At 53.4% G+C, this 22,274-nt stretch overlaps 1 protein-coding gene across 1 annotated transcript in view; it reads right to left on the minus strand.

Annotated features, from left to right (window-relative positions):
- The window catches only part of SLC8A2 (solute carrier family 8 member A2), a 32,653-nt gene extending 10,463 nt beyond the window's left edge, over nucleotides 1-22,190 (minus strand). Inside the window, exons 1-4 of the mRNA XM_033845081.2 lie at nucleotides 20,034-22,190; nucleotides 15,024-15,717; nucleotides 9,857-10,521; nucleotides 3,644-4,066 (exon numbers count right to left, since the gene is read on the minus strand). Of these exons, the coding sequence (XP_033700972.1) occupies nucleotides 3,644-4,066; nucleotides 9,857-10,521; nucleotides 15,024-15,701 (1,766 nt within the window). The 5' untranslated portion in view covers nucleotides 15,702-15,717; nucleotides 20,034-22,190. The remainder of the gene's footprint in view (nucleotides 1-3,643; nucleotides 4,067-9,856; nucleotides 10,522-15,023; nucleotides 15,718-20,033) is intronic.
- Nucleotides 22,191-22,274: the final 84 nt, after the last annotated feature.

Below are 22,274 nucleotides of genomic sequence, written 5' to 3' on the forward strand. Positions count from 1 at the left end.
AGAGGGCTAATTGCTTTTCTCTGCATCCCTGCTGCCATGGTAACCAGGACGGTGGGCGGGGGAGAAACAGCCAAAAGTTATCCATCCCTTTCAGGCACACAACCGACCCCGCCTCGATTACGAAGACCCACAACCCCCCAAAGCCCACAGCTCTGCCGCTAGCAGCTCTTTCAGCTGTAGGAACCACAAGGCCTGGCCCCAGAACCCAGAAACACAAACACCCAGCCCACGCAGTCACCCAGCAGAGGAAGCACAGCCGGTCACACCGCCCACACCCACGCACCATCATACCCCGCAGCCATTCCCTATGCAGTGGCAAAATCACATGGACCAGATGCCAACTAGCACGACACCCCCTCCGCAGCCTGGGTGACATCACCAACGTGTGAGACCCCTGCTGTGGTTCCATGTAGATTCTCCTTCCTTACATCTCACTCTTTATGCCTCTTGGTGTCTGTTTATTCCCTTCAACGTCTCTCTGTGCATCACAGTCTCTCAATCTTCCCTTGTCTCTCTGCCCATCTGTCAGCCTCTCTGTGTCTCTCTCTCCATCTCTCTGACCTTCTCTGTCTCAGTCTCTCCCCAGCTCTCTGCCTTTCTTTCTCTGTCCTCCTCTTCCCATCTCCGTCTGTCAGTGTCAGAGAGACTGAACGGAACACAATGGGATAGCCAAAGTCAACACCATCTAAGCAAAGGGGTCTCAATCAACAGACCTATCTCAACACACGCACGCACAGGACACAGTGACACCCATGCAAAGACAGACGCACACAAGACGGTCACGTGGAGACATACGCCTACTTCCACCTTCACCCACTCCCAGTCTCAAGATATTTAAAATTTTCTGTGGGTGGAACATGGGTGCCCCCCACCTCAGGAGTGGGCTGGGAGCTGTCCGCGGTGCTGAAACACCAGAGCAAGGAGGGGGGTCTCCTAACACACAGACAGCTATTGACACGTTGACACACTGACAGGGTGATACACACACGCCTCTGACGCTCACTCTCTCGCAGACACGCCGTGATCCTCTGACACGCAGTGACTGACACGCAGTGACACACGCGCCAACTGGCGCCCAGACAAGTGTGCCCTCATGGGGCCCAAAAGGAGGAGAAACCCAACTAGCAAGAGACAGCAAGAGGGACTCAAGCTACGCAAGGGCAGGACTTCCTGAGGTCAAAGGAAGCAGCCTTAGGAGTATGGGATTAACGGATACACACCATTAATATATAACATAGATAAACAACAAGGATTTACTATAGAGCACAAGGAACTATATTCAATATCCTGTAATAATCTATAATGGAAAAGAATCTGAGAAAGAATACATATATATATATACATATACATGGACCTGAATCACTTAGCTGTACATCTGAAACTAACAACTATAGTTCAAATAAAAACAAATTAATTATTTTTTAAAAAGGAAACAGCCTTCCTCCCCAGCCTGACATTTTGTCATCCTCACGCCTGCCCTCCTCGTTTCCTGGGCACTCCACTCTAATTTCAGACCCAGTCTCTTTCTTATCCCGTCTCCCATCCTCTCTTGCTGACCCAAACTCTTTTCTCTCTGTAGCATCAGAAGGACCTTTCCTTCCCTGAGTCCCACGGAGTTCCTCTCAGTGAGAAGAATGTCTCTCTTTGTCTCCCCTGCACTCTCTTCCTTTTACTCTTCCTCCATCCCAGTCTCCCAATCCCGTGTTCCCTCTCTTGATGGGTCTCTGTCACTCAGTTTCTGGCTTCCTTGGTATCCATCTCTAAGTTTGTGTCTTTCTGTCTCTCTCGTGCTCTCTCTCTCTTCTCTGTTTCTCTCTCTGACTCTCCCTTGCTCTGGCTCTGTCTCTCTTTCGCTAGGTCTCTTCTGTCTCTGGGTGCCTCTCTGTCTGTCTCTCTCTCTTGCATATCTCCCCGACACCCCATCTCTGGGTGTCTCTCTTCCACCTCTGTGTTGATCCTGCCTGGGGCCAGCCCTCCAGCCCAGCTTCTTGGAAGCATCTCTAATTAGCGCCTGCCCGTCAGAGGAAGGATGTGTTTCCCTAAACGCTAATTTCCTGTTCTCCCTCTCCTGAAGCCACAGCTGGAAGCTTGGGCGGGGGTGGGGGACAGAGGGTGTCCCAGCCTGGGGAAGCCATGCGGGGGAGGAGAGGGCTTGTGGGTTTGTGGTGGCAGGCGGGAAGTTGGTTGGAAGCGATAGACTACAAGAAGGACTGGAACAAGTAGAAAGATAACGCCCTCCATCCCCTCGGCCTCTTGGGTGTGAGACATGGGGCCTGGAATGGTGCCCTCAGCCCCCAAGCTAAGTTCTCAACCCAAGTCAGACAGAGAGAGAGATGGAAAGGTATGGAGAGTTCGTGACTGAAATACAACCCGAGTCAGAGAGCTAGCTAGATACTGGGGACAGAGATCTAGAGACTAACAGAAACCCAGAGGGGAGGTGCCAGGAGCGAGAGACGCAGGGACGCAAACGGAGAGATGGAGAGATAGAGCAGTGAGAAGCTGAGCGGGAGGCCTAGCCACAGAAGTGGGGAGGGAGAGGGAAGGGGAGCGCGGTGGGGGCTCTGCTAGGTGGGAGGAGCGTGGGCGGCAGGAGGAGAGAGACAGACTGGCGTGCGGGGGCGGAAGGGAGCGGGCAAAGGAAGGGAGACACCTTCTGCATCCCAGGCAGGCGGGGGGTGGGGGGCGGGGGGGAGGAGGAGGGGGAGGGGATGTGAGGCTGCAGGCACACATAGGGGGAACTCGGGCATCTGTGTAAGGGGTGGCCGGGTGTCTGGGCGTGAGAACAGCCCTGACTCTGTGTCTTTGACTTTGTGTGTCCGTATGTGCCGGTGTGCGTGTTGGTTGTGTCTGTGTGTCTACATACTTATTCCTGTGTATCCAGCTCACCTCCCAAGATTCCACCCCACCCTCCCAAATCCCAGCCCTCCAGTTTCCCGTGTGTCTTCCTAGGCCCCCAAATTCCTACTCGGCCTCTTCCCAAAGCCTCTCCCACATTCCTCTTAGGTCTCCTGCTATTTCCCCAGGTTCTTCCGCCTACCCAATAGCTTCACCCCTTCCCCCATCCACCTCCTCAGTCTCTGCCCCATCTCCTTAGACCCCCCCCCTCTAACGTCCTTGTCCTTTTCCCTGAGTCCCTACCCAGACCCCACTCGCCCTCCATTTCCACAGACACCTTCCCACCTCGAAAGGAACCTCAGGCCACACTCCTCCATTCTACAAATTAAGCCTTCCACATTCCTCTCCCCAGGCCCCATCCTATTTCCTCTCCTCTCTCCTCACTTGGCCTTTCTTCCTGGTGTCCCACTCTCCTCTCCCCAAACCTGCCCAGTTCTCCCAAGCCCCGCCCACATCCAGTCCCAACACCTTGGCCACGCCCCGTCACTCCAGTCTCCTCCCTCCTCTCCCCTGTCTCACCTCTTCCCTGGGCCCTGCCCCACTTGCCCTGACCTCTCCGTTTCAAGAGCAAGGCTCCATCAAGGCCCCACCCCTTTCCAAGACCACGCCTCTCCTAGGTCCACCCACTTCTCGACCTCGCCCATCCAGGCCCCGCCCCGCCCGGGCACAGTCCCATCCTGGTCCCGCCCCTCTCGCGGGCCGCGCTCGGTCTGCCCCGGCCGGCTGACTGCCGGACCGGCGCGCTCACATGGTCTCGTCGTCGCCGAACTCGAGCTCGCCGCACGCGTCCTCGTAGTGCACGCCGCCGCCGCGCGCCGTCCCGTCCACTGTGCGGTAGGGGAGGCGCACGGTGCCGCGCGCGCCCGAGCTGCGCACGACGCGCACGTCCACGGTGCCCATGCACTCGCTCACGTGCAGCAGGCGGTCCTGGAAGGAGAAGATGCCCGCGTGGTCGTCGTCCAGGATGGTGACGGTGGCCAGCAGAGGCGCCACCAGCCGCCCCTTGGGCCGCCCGCCGCCGTCGGGCTCGAACATGCCCTGCGCGTCGCCCACGCGCAGGTTCAGCAGCCGCACGAAGAAGTGCTCGTCCTCCTCGAAGATGTCGTCGTCGATGATGCCGATACGCAGCTCCTTCAGTGTCTCGCCCGGCTTGAACACCAGCGTGCCCTCGCTGCGGTGGAGGAGAGGGGAAAGAAAGGGGTGAAGGTCGCTCAAAGGCTGTGGGGGAGGTGGGAGGAGTCAGGGGGGCCTCCTAGAGGAGGGGGCCGCACCACGGAAGAACTTACAAATATAATGGTGGACAGGCATTAAACAAGTAATACTGAGGGGGAATGAGGGTGGGCTTCTCCGGGGCAGGAGATGCAGAGGGAGAACAAGACAGAGTTGGTCCCTCCCAACATCATCATCTGATGATGAAGGTCAGATCAGGGCAGGCTTCATGGGAGAAGATTTAGTGGGCAGGAGAGCTCCAGGCAGAGGGAACAGCACTTGCAAAGTCCCAGGGTGGAGAGGGAGCCTGAGTGGTCCACAGCCATGCTTCTCCAACCTCCAGGTGCACACGAATTCCCTGGGGCATCTTGTTAAAATGCAGATTCTGGTTCAGTAGCACCAGGGTTTCAAGACTCTGCAGTTTTACTTAGCGCCCAAGGGATGTGAATGGTTCTGGTACATGGACCACGCTTTCAGTAGCAGGGACATAAGGCCCAGAATTGACCTTGCCATGCTTCTCATAAAAAACATTCTGTGCTCCCAGGTATCCCCAAGATAAAGTCCACACTCCTTAACTTGGCATCATTCAGTCATTCAACATACACTCCCAGAGTAACTGCTGGGCAATGCTGGGAACATGGGAACAGCCCCACGGCAGAGCCATATCACAGCGACAATTACACATCTAGGGACTTAATTACAGTTCATTCATCCAACAAACACCAGGCACTGTTCTTAGTGTTGGGGAAACAGCAGCAAACCAGATCAGAGAAAAATCCTTGCCCTGGTGGAGCTTCTGTTCCAGTGCAGGAGATGAATAATAAAACATATAATGTCAGGTGGTGATGATGCTCTGGAGAAAATAGAGGAAGGAGGGTAGAGAGTGAGGAGAAGGGGCTGTGTTAGCGTGGTCAGGGAAAGCTTTTCTGAGGAGGTGACATCTGAGCAGAGGCCTGAGGGAGGGAGCCACGTGGAGGATATCTGGGGAAGAGTATTCCTGTAAAGGGAACAGCCAGTGCAAATGTCCTGAGGCAGGAGTGAGCCTGGAGTGTTTGAGGAACACCAGGGAGGCCAGTGTGGCTGCAGCTGAGGGAGCAGGGGGAACAGGGGCAGATGTCATGGGGCCTTGGTGGGCCATGGTGAGGACTTTGGCCTTTACTCCAAGTGAGATGGGAACCATGGGAGGCCTCCGAGCAGAGGAGGGACGTGAACTGGCTTAGGTTTAAAAGAGCGTCAGTTGTGTGACTCTCTAAAGCACATGCAAGATGTTCTATTATGGGGTGGGGGAGGGAACGAGGCAGGGCCTGAGACAGGGTGAAACTTTGAGGGAACAGGGAATGAGTGGGCTCCTCCTGGCAGGGCTGCAGACATCAAAATGACTCTGGGATGTTAACAGATGTCAAAAGTCTATAATATCCCCCCACATCCCTCTGTGGGAGGGGAAGAGGGACCCCAAGATTCTGGCAGAGGTAGAACTGGATGACAAGATCTGGATGGAGGGAACAAGGCCTCCCTGTTGGGGCAGCCGTCAGCCTAGGGGCGCTATCCATGGTGGCTAAGGCACCCGGCTGGGTGGGCCGACCTGTGCCAGCTGTGGGATCTCCAGGCAGTTAGGATTCTGCAACCCTCTAAGCCTCGGTTTCCTCATCTGTAAAATGGAGGTAATAACCCTGTCTACCTCATGGTAGTGTTACAAGGATTGAGTTAATACAGGGGAAACACTCAACAAAAGTTAGCTAGTGATATTTGCACTAGCAAACTAGTGAATCCTAAAGTAATGGCATGTTAGAAGTGGACACTTAAGGGATAGTAGAATGTTGGGCTTTTACCACCATCTTTACGAAACGGTTAACCTGGACATCACCAGTAATGGGACACGTGGGCGTCATGTGCCTCCCGGCACCATGCACCGAGGAGGGCACAGCATCACCTCCACGGAGTCCTGCCAAAGTGCATCACCTGAATCTAACCATGAGAAAATATTAGGTGAACCCAAATTGAGGCTTGTTCTAGTAAGCGGTCTAACGTCTTCAAAAGTGTCAGGGTCATGAAAGTCATGCAAAGGCTGAGGGATCGATCCAGACTGAAGAAGGTGAAAGAGACATGACGACCAAATGCACCTTGTGGTTCCAGATTGGATGGGAAGAGAGGGAGTGAAGACACAGCCATGAAGGGTGAGATAGGGGCAACCGGGGAAATGCAAACATAGACTGTAGATGGGATCATAATATTGATTCAGTATCAAATGTCCTAAGTGTGATCATCGTACTGTGATGATGGAGGAGAATATCATTATTCTTAGCAGATGCACACTTATGTTTATGGGTGAATGGCCATGCTGCCTGCAACTCTAATAAGGTGCCACAGTTATTAATATTATTATATATTTTTCTAAAACAAACTTATGGTTACCAAAGGGGAAGGGTGGGGCGGAAGGACAAATTAGGAGTTTGGGATTAATATACACTACTATATATAAAACAGATAATCAACAAGGACCTACTGTATAGCACAGGAAACTCAATATTCTGTCATCACCTATATAGGAAAAGAATCTGAAAAAGAATGGATATATGTATATGTATAACTGAATCACTTTGCTGTACACCCAAAACTAACACAACATTGTAAATCAACTATACTCCAATATAAAATAAAAATTAAAAAATAGAGTAGCATCTCAATAAACATATTATTATATATTAGAGAGAGTGAACGCACACAGGACAAAATAGGAACAATTGGTGAATCTGGGTGGAGGTTACATGAGGGCTCGCCAGACTATATTTGCAGCCCTTCTGTAGGTGTGAAATTTTTCAAAATAAAAAGTTGGGGAGAATCCGCCTGCCAATGCAGGGGACACGGATTCGAGCCCCGGTCCGGGAAGATCCCACATGCCGCGAAGCAACTAAGCCCGTGCTCCACAACAAGAGAAGCCACCGCAACGAGAAGCCTGCGTGCTGCAACGAAGAGTAGCCCCGCTTGCCGCAACTAGAGAAAGCCCGCGCACGGCAACGAAGACCCAATGCAGCCAATAAATAAATAAGTAAATGAAGAAAAAAGAAAGTTGGGGAGAAAAAGAACATGCGGATTTTAGAAACCAGATATCAGAATCATAGAAGGCTAGGTTCACAGGACTCATATTCCAATACTGGGTGCACAAAATCTGAGAAAATGAAAATCTTAGAACCATCAGATCAGAGACTGGTTGGGGTACAGATTAGAATATCAAAATGTGGGAAACCTGGAATCTTAGAATTTTAGACCCTTAGCATGTTAGGATTATAGGGGCTTAAATCTCAGAGTCTTGGAAGAGCTGTGCGGTTTGGGGGCCTCAGAGATCATTATTAATTTGGAGAAACTAAGACCCCACAGGACCACCATAGCCTAGTGATACCTGTGGGCAAATTAGAAAACGGCTCCCCTTCTTCAAGACACTATTTCCATGAATCTGGAAATTGTCATAATAGACATAGAAATCTACAATGTCCACTATACAAATAGCGCTTTCTTAGATGTGCTGCTCTTGTGCAGTGCACAACCTCAACAACTGTACGTGACAGCCCTGTCTGCCCAGACTGAGGCAGGAACTTACACAAGGAACAGGGGGCAGGGCTAAGCTTGTACTGGAGCCCAGGTGTCCTCCCTCCCAGTCCTGGACCTAAGCTGCCTTGATAAACGATGCCAGACCTGTGAATATCAACTGCGTTGGGAGAACAGGGATGGGTAGGAAGGTGTCAACTCTTCCTGGCTCTTTGGTTCCACCACTGAACAGCATTTACTCCTTCACTTCAAACATCTTCATGACGTCATTGGCAGGTGAGAAGGCAGCCTCTGATCCCAGCAGGTGACACGTGTACTCACTTCCTTCTGCAAAGGCTTGGGGCTTTGATGGGGGCAATGCAGACCCAGAGGTGTGGGTAGGAGGGGAATGGTGGATAGACTGAGTCACAGCAAGCCCCCAAGTAGTGGATACCTTTTCTTCAGTCGAAGGAGGCTGGAGATGTAGGATGGGCAGAGAGGATGGAGGCAGGAGGTCATGGGTGACCAAAGGGATCCCATGCTACAGGATGATGGAACAAAGATCCGTGAACAGTTGTGCTCCACTCAGGGAAGGCTGCGGAGGGGCAGGGTAGGAGAGGTGGATGAGGATGGGCAGGCTAAAGGATCCTGGACTGACTGAGGTGGAGGGAATGACCTACAAATGTCCAAAGCAGTGGAAAGATATGTAGATATGATGGGGCAGAGGGGAGCCTGGGCTACCAAAGGTCTTTGCTGAGGCACAGTGGTGGAACTAAAGGTCTGTGAAACAGGGACCTCAATCCCAGAAAGAGAAGAGTTCGCGGATGAGGGGCTGGCTGCTGCATGATGGCAGAACCAAAGATCTGTGAACAGTTCAGCTTCAACTTAGCAGGTGGAACCCATGAAAAGCTCGGCCATCAACACTCTCTCCCGTATTCTGCTTTATTTTTCTTCACTGTTCTTACCACTCCCTGATATTTTAATGTATTGAATTATACTTTCTAATGGCCTGTCTTTCCCATGAGAATGTCAGCTGCATCGGGGCAGGGACTTTTATGTCTTTCATTTACTGCTGGTCTCCATTGCCCAGATTCATTTCTGGCACATAGAAGACACACAATAAATGCTATTATTATAGGAAATCATGGGAGACTTGCACATCAGTTAACATAACAAAACATACTGTAAACCTATAATTCCTGAAAGAGTGTGGTATGGACAGAACTACAAATACATAAAGAATTTTGTGGTCCCATGAGAACACAGCAGTTACCTATCTTCTTTACTGTTCTCTGTCGAGCCTCTTAAAAAAGCATCTGTCAGATGGATAAACAACAAGGTCTTACTGTATAGCACAGGGAACTATATTCAATATCCTGTGATAAGCCATAATGGAAAAGAATATGAAAAACAATGTATACGTATATATAACTGAGTCACTTTGCTGTACAGCAGAAGTTAACACAACATTGCAAATCAACTATATTTCAATAATTTTTTTTAAAAAAGCATCTGGCACCTAGTAGGCGTGCAGTAGGAGTTGCTGAACAAGATCACAGTTCTGCTCAAAGAGGGGTGAGGAGAGGGACTGGGGCAGTGAGACACAGGAGGGTGCAAAGAGTGGGTAGCTTTATGGTGGAACCAAAGACCCAAAGACAATTTGGACACTGTCTGTCTTCTTATCCCACTTCATTTTCCCCCATCACCTGATGTTTTTATGTGTTTCATAGTTTATAACCTTATTGCAACTTGAGGGTAGGGACCTTAGCTCTCTTGTTCACCGGGGTATACACCTGGCATATAGTAGGTGCTCAATAAACGTTTTTACTTTAATAATGGTGTGTGGGAGGGTACTTGTTTTACCAGGTATGATACATATAATGGAGTTATAATAATGAACACAGTGGAGTGTCAGGCACAAGAATGCACGGGTAGAGCATGGACATGGGAGGAGCAGCCTGTGGTAGATGGACAGCCACCGCTGTCTGCCTTGTCCAGCAGCGTTTGCCAAATGCCTAGAACAGTGCCTGGTACAAAGTAAACTCTCAAGAGTGAATGAATGAATGAATACTGCAGGTCTGCCCATAGCAAAGTAAGGATGGACGCCAGAGGTAGCCAGGAGACTGGGGAGCCTGGAGGCCGCTGGATGGCGGAACCTATGACCTTCCAACAGCCAGCCCTCCCTGCCCACCCACTCCAGGCGGGCCGGGGAGCACTGCCCGGGACCCACCTGTACTCATAGTCGGAGCCGGCCTTGGCGGAGCCGTCCTCCGTGCGGTAGTCCACGTAGAAGGTGCTGTTGCCCTCGCCGCCTTGGCAGGTGACGGACAGCAGCACGGAGCCACAGTTCTCCAGGCAGTGGTAGAGGCTGGGCTCAAAGAAGATGCGGCTGGCGCCGTCGTCCTCGTCCTCGCCGGGGCCCTCGGCCGAGGTGGCCCTGCGCGAAGCGTCCACCGCGTGTCGCCGCAGCACGTTGCCCGCGCCCGTCATAAGCCGCGTGGCCTGGATGCGGTAGAAGGCGCGGCTCTTCTGCTGGTGCAGCAGCGCGTAGTAGTTGGCAATGCCCACCAGCTGCTCCAGGTCCTTGTCCGGGTGCTTCTGCTTGAGGTCCTTGAGGATCTGGATGACCTCGCGGCGGCTGGCGTCCAGCTCGCGGGCCTCGGCGGGCCCCGGGCCCAGGCCGCCCACCTCGCCCGGCGCCTCGGCGCCCAAGAACGTGCCGTCCAGCTCGATGCTCTTGGGGGGGTCGCCCTCGGCGCCGATGATGATGCCGCTGCGCGGGTCGGTGCGGTAGCGCTTGTACACGTACTTGTAGAAGAGCAGCCGCTTGTCAGCCATCCAGGCGAACACCACGCACACCGGGAAGAAGACGAGGGTCAGCAGCGCCTCCCACACCTGCGGGCGGCCCCGCGGGTCAGGACCGCCGCGCCGGGAGGGGGCGCGTTCGTAGCCGGCCCGCCGCCTCCCGGCGCCTCTCTTCCCGGAGCCCCGTCCCCGCCACCACCCGGCGCTCCCCGCGTCTCTCTCCTGCATCTGTCCGCATCTGGCCTTCTGTCTCTGCCTCTCTCCTGTCTCTCTTCATCTCTGCCTCTCCGCCTTTCTCTTCGTGTCTCTGTCTCACCCCTTTTCCCTTATCTCCCTCCATCTCTGTCTCTCTCTCTCTCTCTGGCTCTTGTCTCTGCTCCTGCCTGCCTCTCCCCATATCTCGCTCTCTCTGTTTCTCTAGGTCGTTGTCTCTTTCTCTTTCTGCCTCTGTCTCATCCTCTATGTCAGTTGGTTTTTTATCTTTCTCCCTCTGTGTCTTCCTTTCTTGTTGCCGCTGTCTCCTTGTCTCTCTTTCATATCTTTTGTAGATACCTACCTCTCTCCCTCATGAAATTCTTCACAGTTTCCCACCCCACCCTTCTTCCCTCTTTATGTCCCCCCCCCTTTCCCCGCCCTTCCTGTCTCTCTCCTGGTCTCATCCATCCATCCATCCATCCATCCACCTTTTGTCACACTGAGAACCACACTTAGCTGCCCCAGTGCCGGGAACCCAGACATCCTAAGCCACCACCAAGCCAGAGACACGTCCCCACCGTGTGGTCCCAGCCCCTGTCCAGGGGCAGAGCTGGTGTCTCTTCTTGCCTCTCTCTCCCTCTATCTTTTCTCTCCCTGCTCCATTTCCCCTCTGCCCCTCCTCACCCGGGATGCCTTCACTTCTCCAAAGCCTACCCATCACCCAGGGTCTGCCCTCTGGTCACCTCCCCAAACTGTCGTATTCCCTCCCCCCCACGCCCCCCACCAGTGAGTACAGCCCTTGCCAGATTCTCCTTCCTTAGGTTTTGTTTGGCCCTTAGGGACAGGACTCTGACTCTAAAAGAAGCCCAAGTTCGGCTCGTTGTCTGACAGCCTCATAAAGCGAGTTCCCATATTTACATGCTACCGCCCCAGAGGGACAAGGCAATGCTGAGTTTAGATCCTGGTTCTAGAAGAGGAATGCCTGGCCCAGCCTCTTGTCTGTAAAATGGGGACATCCCCAAGATTGAATGAGCTTATGTACCCCTAGCACTTAGCTTTGTTGGTTATTGACACATGGAGAATACACAAAACATGAAATGACCATTACCATTATTATTATTACTAGCGCTATTATCTTGGGCTCATTGAGGTCTGGGACTCAGTCTGCCTGTGGTCTGGCACAGGTCCAGGCACGTACAGGAAACACCTGACAGTTCGCCTTGAAATATTCATGTAAAGACTCCTATGTTACCTTTCTCATTAAAGATAAGGAAGAAAAGATTAAAGAGTATTTACAAATCAGATGGCCCCAGAGTTATATTTAAAATGAGCCCGGTAGGGGAAGGAACGATCTTTAAGCTCCGACTGCCACAGGCCCTTGTCGCTGTGTTTACTGATGGTTCAGGGGAAAGGCAGGACTTGGAAATGGTACCACACAAAGCCACCAAGCAGGTTTGTGAAAAGAAACTGAATTTTCCACGCAAGCCGTAAAATGAACTCTTGCCTTGTGCTCATTGAACTGGCCACTGTATATGCTGTGGGCGATTCTCTCTTAATCAGAAGAGAGATCTCAAATACCTGAGATCAGCTTTCTTCCCTGCAGGTAAACAAAAGGTGATTCTGATAGACTCACATCTGCTTTCTAGGGCGTCCCCTGCAAAGGGGCTCACGGGCTTGCCCACCCTGGGAGGGGAGCGAGACACACCTTCAGGTCTCAGTGGATAGAACGCCCCCAAGAGGGGTTGTCACAGATCTAGGGATATTTATGGGTTGCCACCATAATTGGGGAGGGGGATATGGTCCCAGCCTGGTGACATCCAGCGACCCATGGGACAGTCCCACACAATGCAGAATTGTCCCACGTCCTGCCTGACTTCAGAACCTCCCACTGGACGTTCACGTCAGCGAAAACCCTGCTTATGATAATTGGAGTCTACACTCCATTCTGTTTTATGTCTGTATGAAGTATTTTCCTGTACGGTTTAATGTACGCTGAATATGCCTGATTTCGATCTCATGGCTACCCGCTCCTCTGCTGGTCTCTGTGCATGGGAATGGTTTCTGATTTTTTTTTTTCTCTTAAACCCCAACTTGTTCATTATATGTAAGTAGATGCCACCATCTGGCTCTTCGTCATGCCTTTGAAGGTGGTCATGCCCAAGCGTTTACATGTAGAAATGCAGATGGTTCTATTAGATATTACTTTCCTTTATATCAGGGTCTGGGCAATATACTGACTTCTGGGAAGCCAACCCGTGTAGGGAAGTTTGTTAACGGGAAGACGAGCTCACATTTACCCTGTCCCAGGCTCGCTGTTCTAAGCCCTTCCACATGTAGCAATTCAACTGATCCTCATGCAGTCCTCTGAAGCTGGTACTAGGATGACCCCCTGATTACAGGTGGGGAAACTGAGGCACAGAGCAGGTAAGGAACCCGCCCAAGGTCATACAGCTAGGAAACAACAGAGATGGGATTTGAACCCAGGCCTCAGGTTCAAGAGTCCAGACACCAAACTCCGAGGCTAGAAAACCTCTCTCCTATTAGCTAAGAATTTCACACCAGCAGAATAAAGGGGATATAAAAAAAATTGTTATAAAAAGGGAGGATTGGATATGAAGGGTCAAGAACCAATGGTCTACTTCAACCCCTTCTATGGTTCAGATGTGTAAACGGAGGTCCAGAGGGTACGGGCTTTGCCTGATGTCACACATCATTTCTGGAGAAAACCCAGAGCCAGACCCATCTCTCACTCCTCCAGGTCATCGCCTCTAGGAGGGACGGGCATCATCTTTAGCTCGTGCCCGTTCTTTCGATTATGTCATGAAAACATCCCAAAAGTCTGGTCTCCATTTACTCCTGAAGGGATCCTCCGTAGCCACTTCTCTACCCAGAGCTGTGGCATTTTACACTGTCTTCTCTATGTCTGAGCCAGCTCCTTCTCAGGGGAAATCTCTCCCTCTCCCTATCCCATCCCTATCCCACCTCCCACCCATGGTGTCTAAAATTCCTTTCACAGTTTCGGTGTAAATCCTTGTCAGGGATCACTTTGAGAACCCGAGTCAGAATAGCATCCTTTTTTAATAGTGCCTGAGAATCGTGTGAAGCGTCGTTCTGTAATTTTTGCCATGGCAGCCAGGAAACTCAGCGTTACAGTAGTGAGTCAGTCACAGTAACTGTCTCTCTCCCTTTCTTATCCCAGTTTTCTGGTGCTACCATCTCCCCTTTTCCTCACTGTGGTTTCTAATCCCTCAGATCTGCCTTGATATCGTCTGCAAAGAATTTTTATAGCTCTAACTTTAGATCCTTCCTGGAAAGAAACTATAACTGGCAGAACATGACAGATATGCATGAGTATATTATACGCATGTGTGAAGGAATCCTGGTTAGGCTCAAATAAATTATGCACGTGCGTGAGCGAATTAAGCCAGGCCTATGCATACATTATGCAAATGTAGGTGGTGGTCATGGGGGCTGTGGGAAATAAATTGGGCAGATGTTTTAAAGGAAGACTAAGCAGTATGCCCGTTAAGACACTGGGTAAATGAGAGGCAAATGATTATGTGAATGTGGGTGTAAATTATGCATCTGTGGGTCTACGTTTTGTCTCACTATTAGAATAAATTATGCAAAGTGGTCTTTGCAGTGGGCTGGGTTTATACTTAGGTTGGATTGGATGTGAGTATGAATTACAGTGAAGTGGCATAAATTATCCTAACATCAGAAATCAATTATTAATAATGAATGAATTATGCAAACCACGACTGCATATCTGGCAAATACAGAGCTAGATTACGCAGATGTGGGCATGGATCTATGCGAAGTCCACGGGTAAACTATGCAAATTGCACCAAGTTGCACCGAGTTACACCAAGTTACCCTAGTTAGCGCTGTCAGAAGACACAAGGCTGGATTATGCAAGTGTAACGTGAATTATGCAGATGGGGGATGTCTTACTGCCAAAGTGGAAATAAATTATGCAAAAGGCAGGGAGTATAGGAAAACATGTGTGACCATACCTGGCAAATACCTGGCTAGACTGTCGTATGCATTACACAGATCACTAGGACTCTGCTAGCACATATGGCCCCCCTGTGAGAGTTCTGGATGGGCATATTGCAAAATGGCGCCCCATACTGTGCAGATGAGCCCTTTCCAGGACCTGCAGCACCATCCAGATCTGGCTTGGGAGCACCCGCTGGGCTCCAGTCCCAACTTGCCCTCTCCGGCCCAATGCCTTTGTGCAGTGCGTGACCTGTACAACCATACCTGGCGGCCCTCTCAAACGTGAGCATGCATTTCTGCAAATACAGGCATTGACTCTCCAAGCCCGGGGAGCCACCCCTCTGGATTTTGCTGACATACATGCACCAGGGAGATGTCTGTGGGTCCTTGCTCACCTGGACCACACCCGGGGAGAAGACGGCAAGGATGAGATAAAGCCAGACATAGGCGAAGATACTCCAGGAAGCGGTGACGAAGAAGACTCTCAGGTGCTTGATCTTGCGGCTCTCACCGGCCGGGATGACGTAGATGCACACGGCAATGACCACAAACATGTTGAAGGCGGCGCTGCCCACGATGGTGCCCGGACCCAGCTCGCCCGCCTGGAAGTTGTGGCCGCAGACCTCAATAACAGACAGCAGGATCTCAGGGGCCGAGGAGCCCAGGGCCATGAGTGTGAGGTTGGACACAGTCTCATTCCAGATGCGGACGGTGCCCACGCTGGTCTCGCCGTTGGACTTAGTGATAGTGATCTCTTTCTCCTTGGACGTGATGACCTCGATGGATGCCATGAAGCGGTCGGCAATGATGGATACACCCAGGAACATGTAGACCATGGCCACAAAGTAGACCACGGCCCGCGCTGCTTTGTCCCCCAGCGACGGGTCATCGGGCTCCCAAACGGGCAGCAGGACCCCTGGCTGGCAGCGGTTGGAGCCCTGGCAGCCCCCCATGCTGCTGGCATCGCTGTCGTTGGCTGGGGGAGGCGGCAGGGAGGGGGTCGGGGTGGCTGCCCCTGAGCATGGGGGAGTCCCCAGGAGGAGTGCAAACCCCACCAAGGCCAGGGTAGCCATGGAGGGGGTCAGGGTCCTGTGGGGGAGGAGGAAGTCTGGGTGAGGGGAGCAAACCCCTCCCTGTTGCTCAGGAGTCAAGGTTCATTGGGGTCGGAGAATAGGGGAGAAGCTGAGGACTAACAGAGGGAGGAGAGAGACTGGGGGAGCCAAAGAGAGACAGTGATTCAAAGAGACAGGGTCACAAAGAGACACAGAGAGCACCAGGCAGAGACCAAGAGAGAAAGACACAGAAAGATAAAGACATCATGCACTGCTGATGGGAGTCAAACCACTGCAGGAAACTATAGCTGAACATCAAGCATCGTAGGACTCAGCAATTCCACTCCCAGGTATGTACCCAAGAGAAATAAGTCAAGTGTTCATCAAAAGACACATACAAAAAAAAAAAAAAGACACATACACAAATGTTCACAGCAGCTTCATTTATAATGGCTCCCCTCTTGAAACAACCCAGATGCCTATCAGCAAGAACATGGAGAAGTACATGGCGGAATAGGCATGCAGTGGAATATTATGCAGCACTGAAAAGGGAGCGGGCAACTGATACACCCAACAATGCAGATGAATCTCACAGACATGCCGTGGAAGAGTGAAGTCAGGTGCAAAGAACACAGACTGAATAAGTTAGTGGGAGAGGCAAGGGGCTGGGGGGCCCTCAACTCATTTTGTGATTCCTATGGTTTCCAACTTGGCGTCGGAGGGCTCCTGCTTGGGATTTGGGCTGTGGAAGGTGCTGGGGTGTTTGTCTGTCTGTCTCAGGTAGGGCTGGGGAGGGGCTGCTGGAGGGTCTCTCACTCACATCCTTCCCCGCAATGCTGGCAGGTTTCTGTCTCCAGCATCCCCGGGTCTCTGGCAGGTGCAGGATTCCTTAGAAGCTGTGACATGAGGTCCTAGGTTGGGCTTTTGGACCCCACACTGTGGGTGTGGGGTGAATACTTCTCTTCCTGCCTCTGGTCGTGGGTTCGAGTGGCTATTTCTGTACCTAGGTCTCCTTTAAAAATGCCAATCAGTTCACATTCTCCCCTCTGATCAGAACCCTCCATGGCCCTGGTCTCACTCAGACACCAAAGTCCCCTCCCCGCTTCATAAGGTCTCGCACAATCTGGCCCCCTCATTCCCTCTCTGGCCTCATCTCTCTCTCTCTCTCTCTCCCTCCTTCACTTGGCCCCAGCTACACCACCTCCTTGCTGTTCCTCGGGCAAGTTCTTGCTTCAGGGCCTTTGCATCTGCTGTTCCCCCTTCCTGGGACACTGTTCCCCACATATCCGCTCCCTCTTCTCCTTCAGCTCTCCACTCAGATGTCACCTTCCGTGGCCGCTCTGTCTGTAATGACACCATCCCACTTTGGGGAGTCCCCAGCCATTTCACAGATGAGAAGACCAGGGCGCAGAGAGGCGAAATAACTTGCCCAACGTCCCCCAGCACCCATTCTGCAGCTCCCAGTTTCTCTCTCCTAGAGTGGTCCTGACTTCCAGCTCCCCTGCCCCACCCTTGTGTTGTCATGGTAACCCCGTAGCTATAAAATGGAACTGAGGGAGGAAGGCAGGGGTCCTCAGGGCCTCCACCCTCCCCGACCCCTCTCCTGGCCACCAGCCTCAGTTCTCCCGGTAACGTCCATTTCTGTCTGAAAAGTTCTTCTCACGGTCTAACCCACAGCCTGCCCCCAACATACACCCATGTCCTCACAGATTGGGAGCTGGTTCCTTTGGGGGAGGGAGGCAAAATGTTGGCAGAACTTCCCTGAAGAGTGTGTGTGTCTGTGTGTGTGTGTGTGTGTGTAGGGGGGCAGGGGGCGGGGTGATTCTTAAAGGGCCACCACACAATTAGCCCCCTCGGCAAGGCCCCTAATGATATATCTAATTAGCAGCCCCCTAATTAGCAACGACTTAGGCATAATTACAAACCCACCAGGATCCAAGGCAAAGACTCACGCTCTCTTCTCTCTCCCTCCCCTCCCCCCAGCTTTCAGGAGAAACCAGGTCGACCTGGGAGTCAAGAATTCATCTATAGCATCTCACTCCCTCTCTCAGGGAAGGGCCATGGCCTGGGAAGTCCTCCCTCAAGTCCAACCACCTGTCCCTCCCGCCTCCGTCCTCAAGCCTGGCTTAGTGCCTTTTCCTGCAAAACCTGGTTTCCTCTCCCTGGGGCCTTAGGGAAGAAGGGAGTCAGGGAGAGAAAGCACTAGATAAATATCTGTTAAAGGAACCACCACGAGGTCTGAGCCCTGTCACTGGGGACAGCTGGGTTCCCTCTTCTCGAGGCTCCTGCCTCTGCCTCTCTCGCTCCATGAGCAGCCCTGAAACCTAATCTGGGTTTAGAATCCAGGGGCGAAAGCATCAGGTGGAGGCCAGGGTGGGACTCTGGAGGGCAGATGGCGGGCACCATCTCCTGGGGCCATCTCTCCCCTCCCTCGTGGGCCAGTGGCCAGCTGGGTCAGCGGTGAGTGCCCCGGCTCTGCCTCACCCACCTCTCGGGGCCTCGGAGACCTCATCTGTAGGGTGGGACTGCACGCTTGAGTGGGGTGGGGCAGTCAGTCTGGCAGGCCAGGTGGGACCCCCTCCTTCAAGTCTCTCATATCGGTAAGGGGGGTGATGGTTCCTGACTGCGCTCAGCCTGGGCGCGGGGGGTGCCCGCCGCCTGCTCTCGGTGGGGACACGGCCTTCTAAACACGCACGCTTACTGCTCCGGGGTAAGCCAGCCTCTCCCGCCTGCCCACAGTGTCCCAGCCTGGGGATCACACACAGACACACACAGTCTCAGTGTTCAGGCTACGGTACGCCGATGGGTAAACTGAGGTCTGGAGGGGCAAACAGCTTGGCCAAGTCATGCAACTTCAAGTCAGGGGCAGAGAAGAGATGGAACTCAAGGTGTGGGACTCCTAAGCTGGTGCTTGTTTTAACCCACCTGGAATCCCACGTGGGCACTCGGGGACCTCACCCCATCACAGCGTGGGCTACAGACTCAGTCCCACACCTCTCATCTCTCCCGCCTTCTCTGGGGCCCCCTTCCCAACAGAAAAGAAGAGGCTGTATTGGCCTGGGAACTCTAGACTCAGAAGGGCCCTCTCAGAGCCCCCAAGGCGCGGTGGAGAAGCTTTTGAGCTCCAGCCCGACTGGGAGACAGGTCTGGGGCTGCCACACCATGAGATGATGGAGGCGAGACTGCAGGAAGGACTGGCCTGGCCCAGTACCTAGAGCTGTGCCTGGAGCAGGAAAGGTGCTCAGTAACTGTCAAAAGAATGAATGAGTCAAGAAACGGACAAGCGGCAAAAGAGGTATGGAAGTTAGACTGCAGCAGGGACTGGTCCGGTCAGTATGCAGAGGAATGGGGGGTTAGATTGCAGGCAGGACTGGTTCAGTCTCCTCTACAAAGGGTACAGGTTAGACTGCAAGAAGGACTGGCCTCAGGATGCCAGAAATAAGGCAGGGGAGAGCAGAGGAGCTCTATCCTCAGGGGAGGGACGGGCGGATGCCAGCCGGGAGGATGGGGGGAGCTCGGCTGAGGAAGGGAGAGGAGTCTGGGGGACTCCGTGCCTCCTGGGGGAGCCCACTCTGCGGCGGCGGCAGGGGGCGGGGCGGGTCTTCTTCCCCCAGGTCTCCCCTTGCCAGGGGCGGAGACAAAGGTGTGTAGGAGGCAGTTAACCAGGGAGAGGAAGCAGAGAGGAAAGAGAGAGACACAGAGACCAGGTCCTAGAGACGGAGATGGAATGAGAAGCAGGGAAGACTGAGGAAGATACACGCGGAGATGGACAGAGACAGAGACACGGGAAAGCTGAGACAGTAGAGACAGAGACAGAGGGAAACACACAGAGATGGCGAAAGAGGAAAGCAGAGAGGAACCAAGGACTTAGAGACAGAAAGCCGGAACAGACCCAGACACAGAGAGAGACAGACAAGAGTGAGACTGAGGGAGACAGGGAAAGGGACTCGGAGAGGCGTCCAGACTCCGCAGGACAGAGACCCCTGAGAGATGTGGAGACACAGAAAGACGAGACCGACACAGGAAAGCGGGGGCGGAGGTGGAAGCGGAGAACGGGAGTGCGGGTGCTGCCCCAGACAGGGTGGGGTGTTCTTACCCCCACAGTGCCCAGGAGGCACCCCCTCCCCAGCCCGCCATGCTCCCTGAAGCGCCGGAGGGGTTGAGGATGTTGACGGCTGGTGGCGCCCCTACCGCACGTTAGGGCCCTGGTACCCGCGCCCCGGGATATGCAGCCCCCCATCCCCTATAACGGAGCTCAGCGAGAAGCGGCTCCGGGCTCCTCAAATGCCCCCCTCCACCCACCTGGGGTAACACCATCCTTCCCCCAAGCCCCCCTAACTGGGGGTCTCTTACCTGCAGCTACAGCCTAGAGCAGGTTCCCTCAGCACTGTATTGGCAGTGGTGGGCGACTCCGCCCGACAGAGGGAGAGAGAGAGGGAGAGAGAGAGAGGGATGAGCTGGGGACTGAGAGGGAGAGCTAGGGAGGAGGGGAGGGAGAGGGGATAGAGGGAGGAGAGGAGAGGAGGAGGGGGGAGGGATTCGGGGGGAGGGGGAGTCGGCTAGAGAGGGAGGAGGGGAGGCCGGCGCGGGGAGCCGGGGCGGGGCCTGGAGAGAGGAGGGGCGGGGGGTGGGGTGGGGGGAGACGAAGCAGCCCAAGCCTCCCACCCACCCTCTGGGTTCAGCACCACAGGCAAGGGACAGTGGCGGAGAGCGCGCGCGCGCGCGCGCACACACACACACACACACACACACACACACACACACACACACACACTCGCTGATCCATACAAGGGCCAACGAGGCAAAACAGCTACAAATAGTCACAGGCTCCCAGAACTGGGGGGAGGGCAAGAATGTTTTTAGCCAGAGTCAGATGCAAATTCACATGCTGTGCCTGCTGACAAAGCCAGCCAGAAACAACCACAGAGGCACCCATTAATAATAATAACAACAGTTGCCTTTCACAAGGGGCTTCCAGCCCTTACTACGTGCCAGGCATTGTTACACTTTAAAAAAGTGCTTGACACACGTTGACACAACTGACCCTCCTAAAAACCCTGTGAGGTAAACGCTACCAGCCCCATTTTACAGATGGGGAAACTGAGGCACAGAGTGGTGAAGTGTGCCTTCAGGTTCTACCCTTAACTGCTACACTACACACTGTCCCAGACTGAGGGGCTGGCAAGAAGTTAGGCAGCGAGCTGCGAAGGACCGGGCAGGCGCCGGGAACACAAACTCACGAGTCCTGAAATGGTGAACACACACACACGTGCACACACTTCACAGACCCAGAACATCACTACTTAAATGCCCCAGATCCCACCCTAGGGCCCCACTCCTGTCCAGGACAGAGGCGATGGAACACTCAGCCTCTGCAGACGGGCAGCAGGAGAGAGACCCTGATGCTGCCCATGGCCCATGCCCATCACCAGTCCTGGCTGGACACCCCCGGGCCCACTGCCAGGAGAGGAGGGAGACGACCCAGCTCTGGCTCCCTGCGATTTCCCACGCTTGGGTTCTGGGAGGTGAGGTGAAGACAGGGGTGGCCAAGAACTGGTGGGCTCCAGCCTCCTGAAGACCCACTGTGGGGCACTGGTAGCTTAGTCTTCACTGTTGGTGCAGATGGTCAGACTGACAGGTGGACTTCCATGGCAGGAGGTAGACAGATGGCTAGAACGACCATGGTGCCTGCCCTCCCGCCCCCAGGAAGCAGGGGTCCCACCCAAACCCTGCAGCAGCAAGGTCCCACAGCCAGCCTGGACCCCACTCAGGAATTGCTCCCCCACCCTCCCGACCCGATTCTATTCCTGGCAAGATTTGTTCTGTTGTCCCCGCCCTCCACTGGTCCCTGTGATGTAGGCCTCAATGCCTTCTCCTGGTGCCACGGAAGTGGCCACAGGAGGGGCAATCACTACAGCCACAGGGCAGGGAATTAGCCTTGTCTCCCACTTCCTGGTCCCCCAATCCCCTGGGCTTTTCAACTAGGCCTACCCTTAGCCCTTTCCAGGACAGTGTAGCCTGGGGCTCATCTCAGGACTCCCTAGTTGAGATCTAAATTGATCACTTCTGCTGGGTGTTAACCTTGGCTCTCGGCGCAAGGTGTAACCCTAGTAATTTTTGCTAGGGTCCAACTTCAGTATTATTCACAGGGGGTCTGGCCTCAGACTCCCTGCTACAATTTGACCATGGCTTCCCCACGACAGTCCTTTCCGCCCACATCCTCTCCTCTGAGGCTCAATTTCCTTATCTTCCCACTGAGCCCTGACCTCAGATCCGGAGCTCTCCACTGGGGTCTAACCTCAGTTCACTTGCGGAGGTCTAACCCTACGAACCTTTCCCTTATGCTCTACAGTCTTTCCTATGGAGGTTTAACCTCCTACAGTGCCTAATTTCCCTTCTTTCCTCTGAAATCTACACTACAGTCCCACTTCAGTCTGGCGGCTGGGTCTGACCTTGGATCCCCAATCCCCGAAGTCCCCTCCCTCCATTCTTCCGGGTGAGTCCAGCTCCCGACACAAAGCCTGGCAACAACTGTTCCTCATCAAACGTGTGCCGAACAAAAGAATGGAGACGAGTGCAAGTTTGGTTCCTCTG

The sequence above is a fragment of the Tursiops truncatus genome, chromosome 19 (genome assembly GCF_011762595.2).
Source record: "Tursiops truncatus isolate mTurTru1 chromosome 19, mTurTru1.mat.Y, whole genome shotgun sequence".
NCBI lineage: Eukaryota > Metazoa > Chordata > Mammalia > Artiodactyla > Delphinidae > Tursiops > Tursiops truncatus.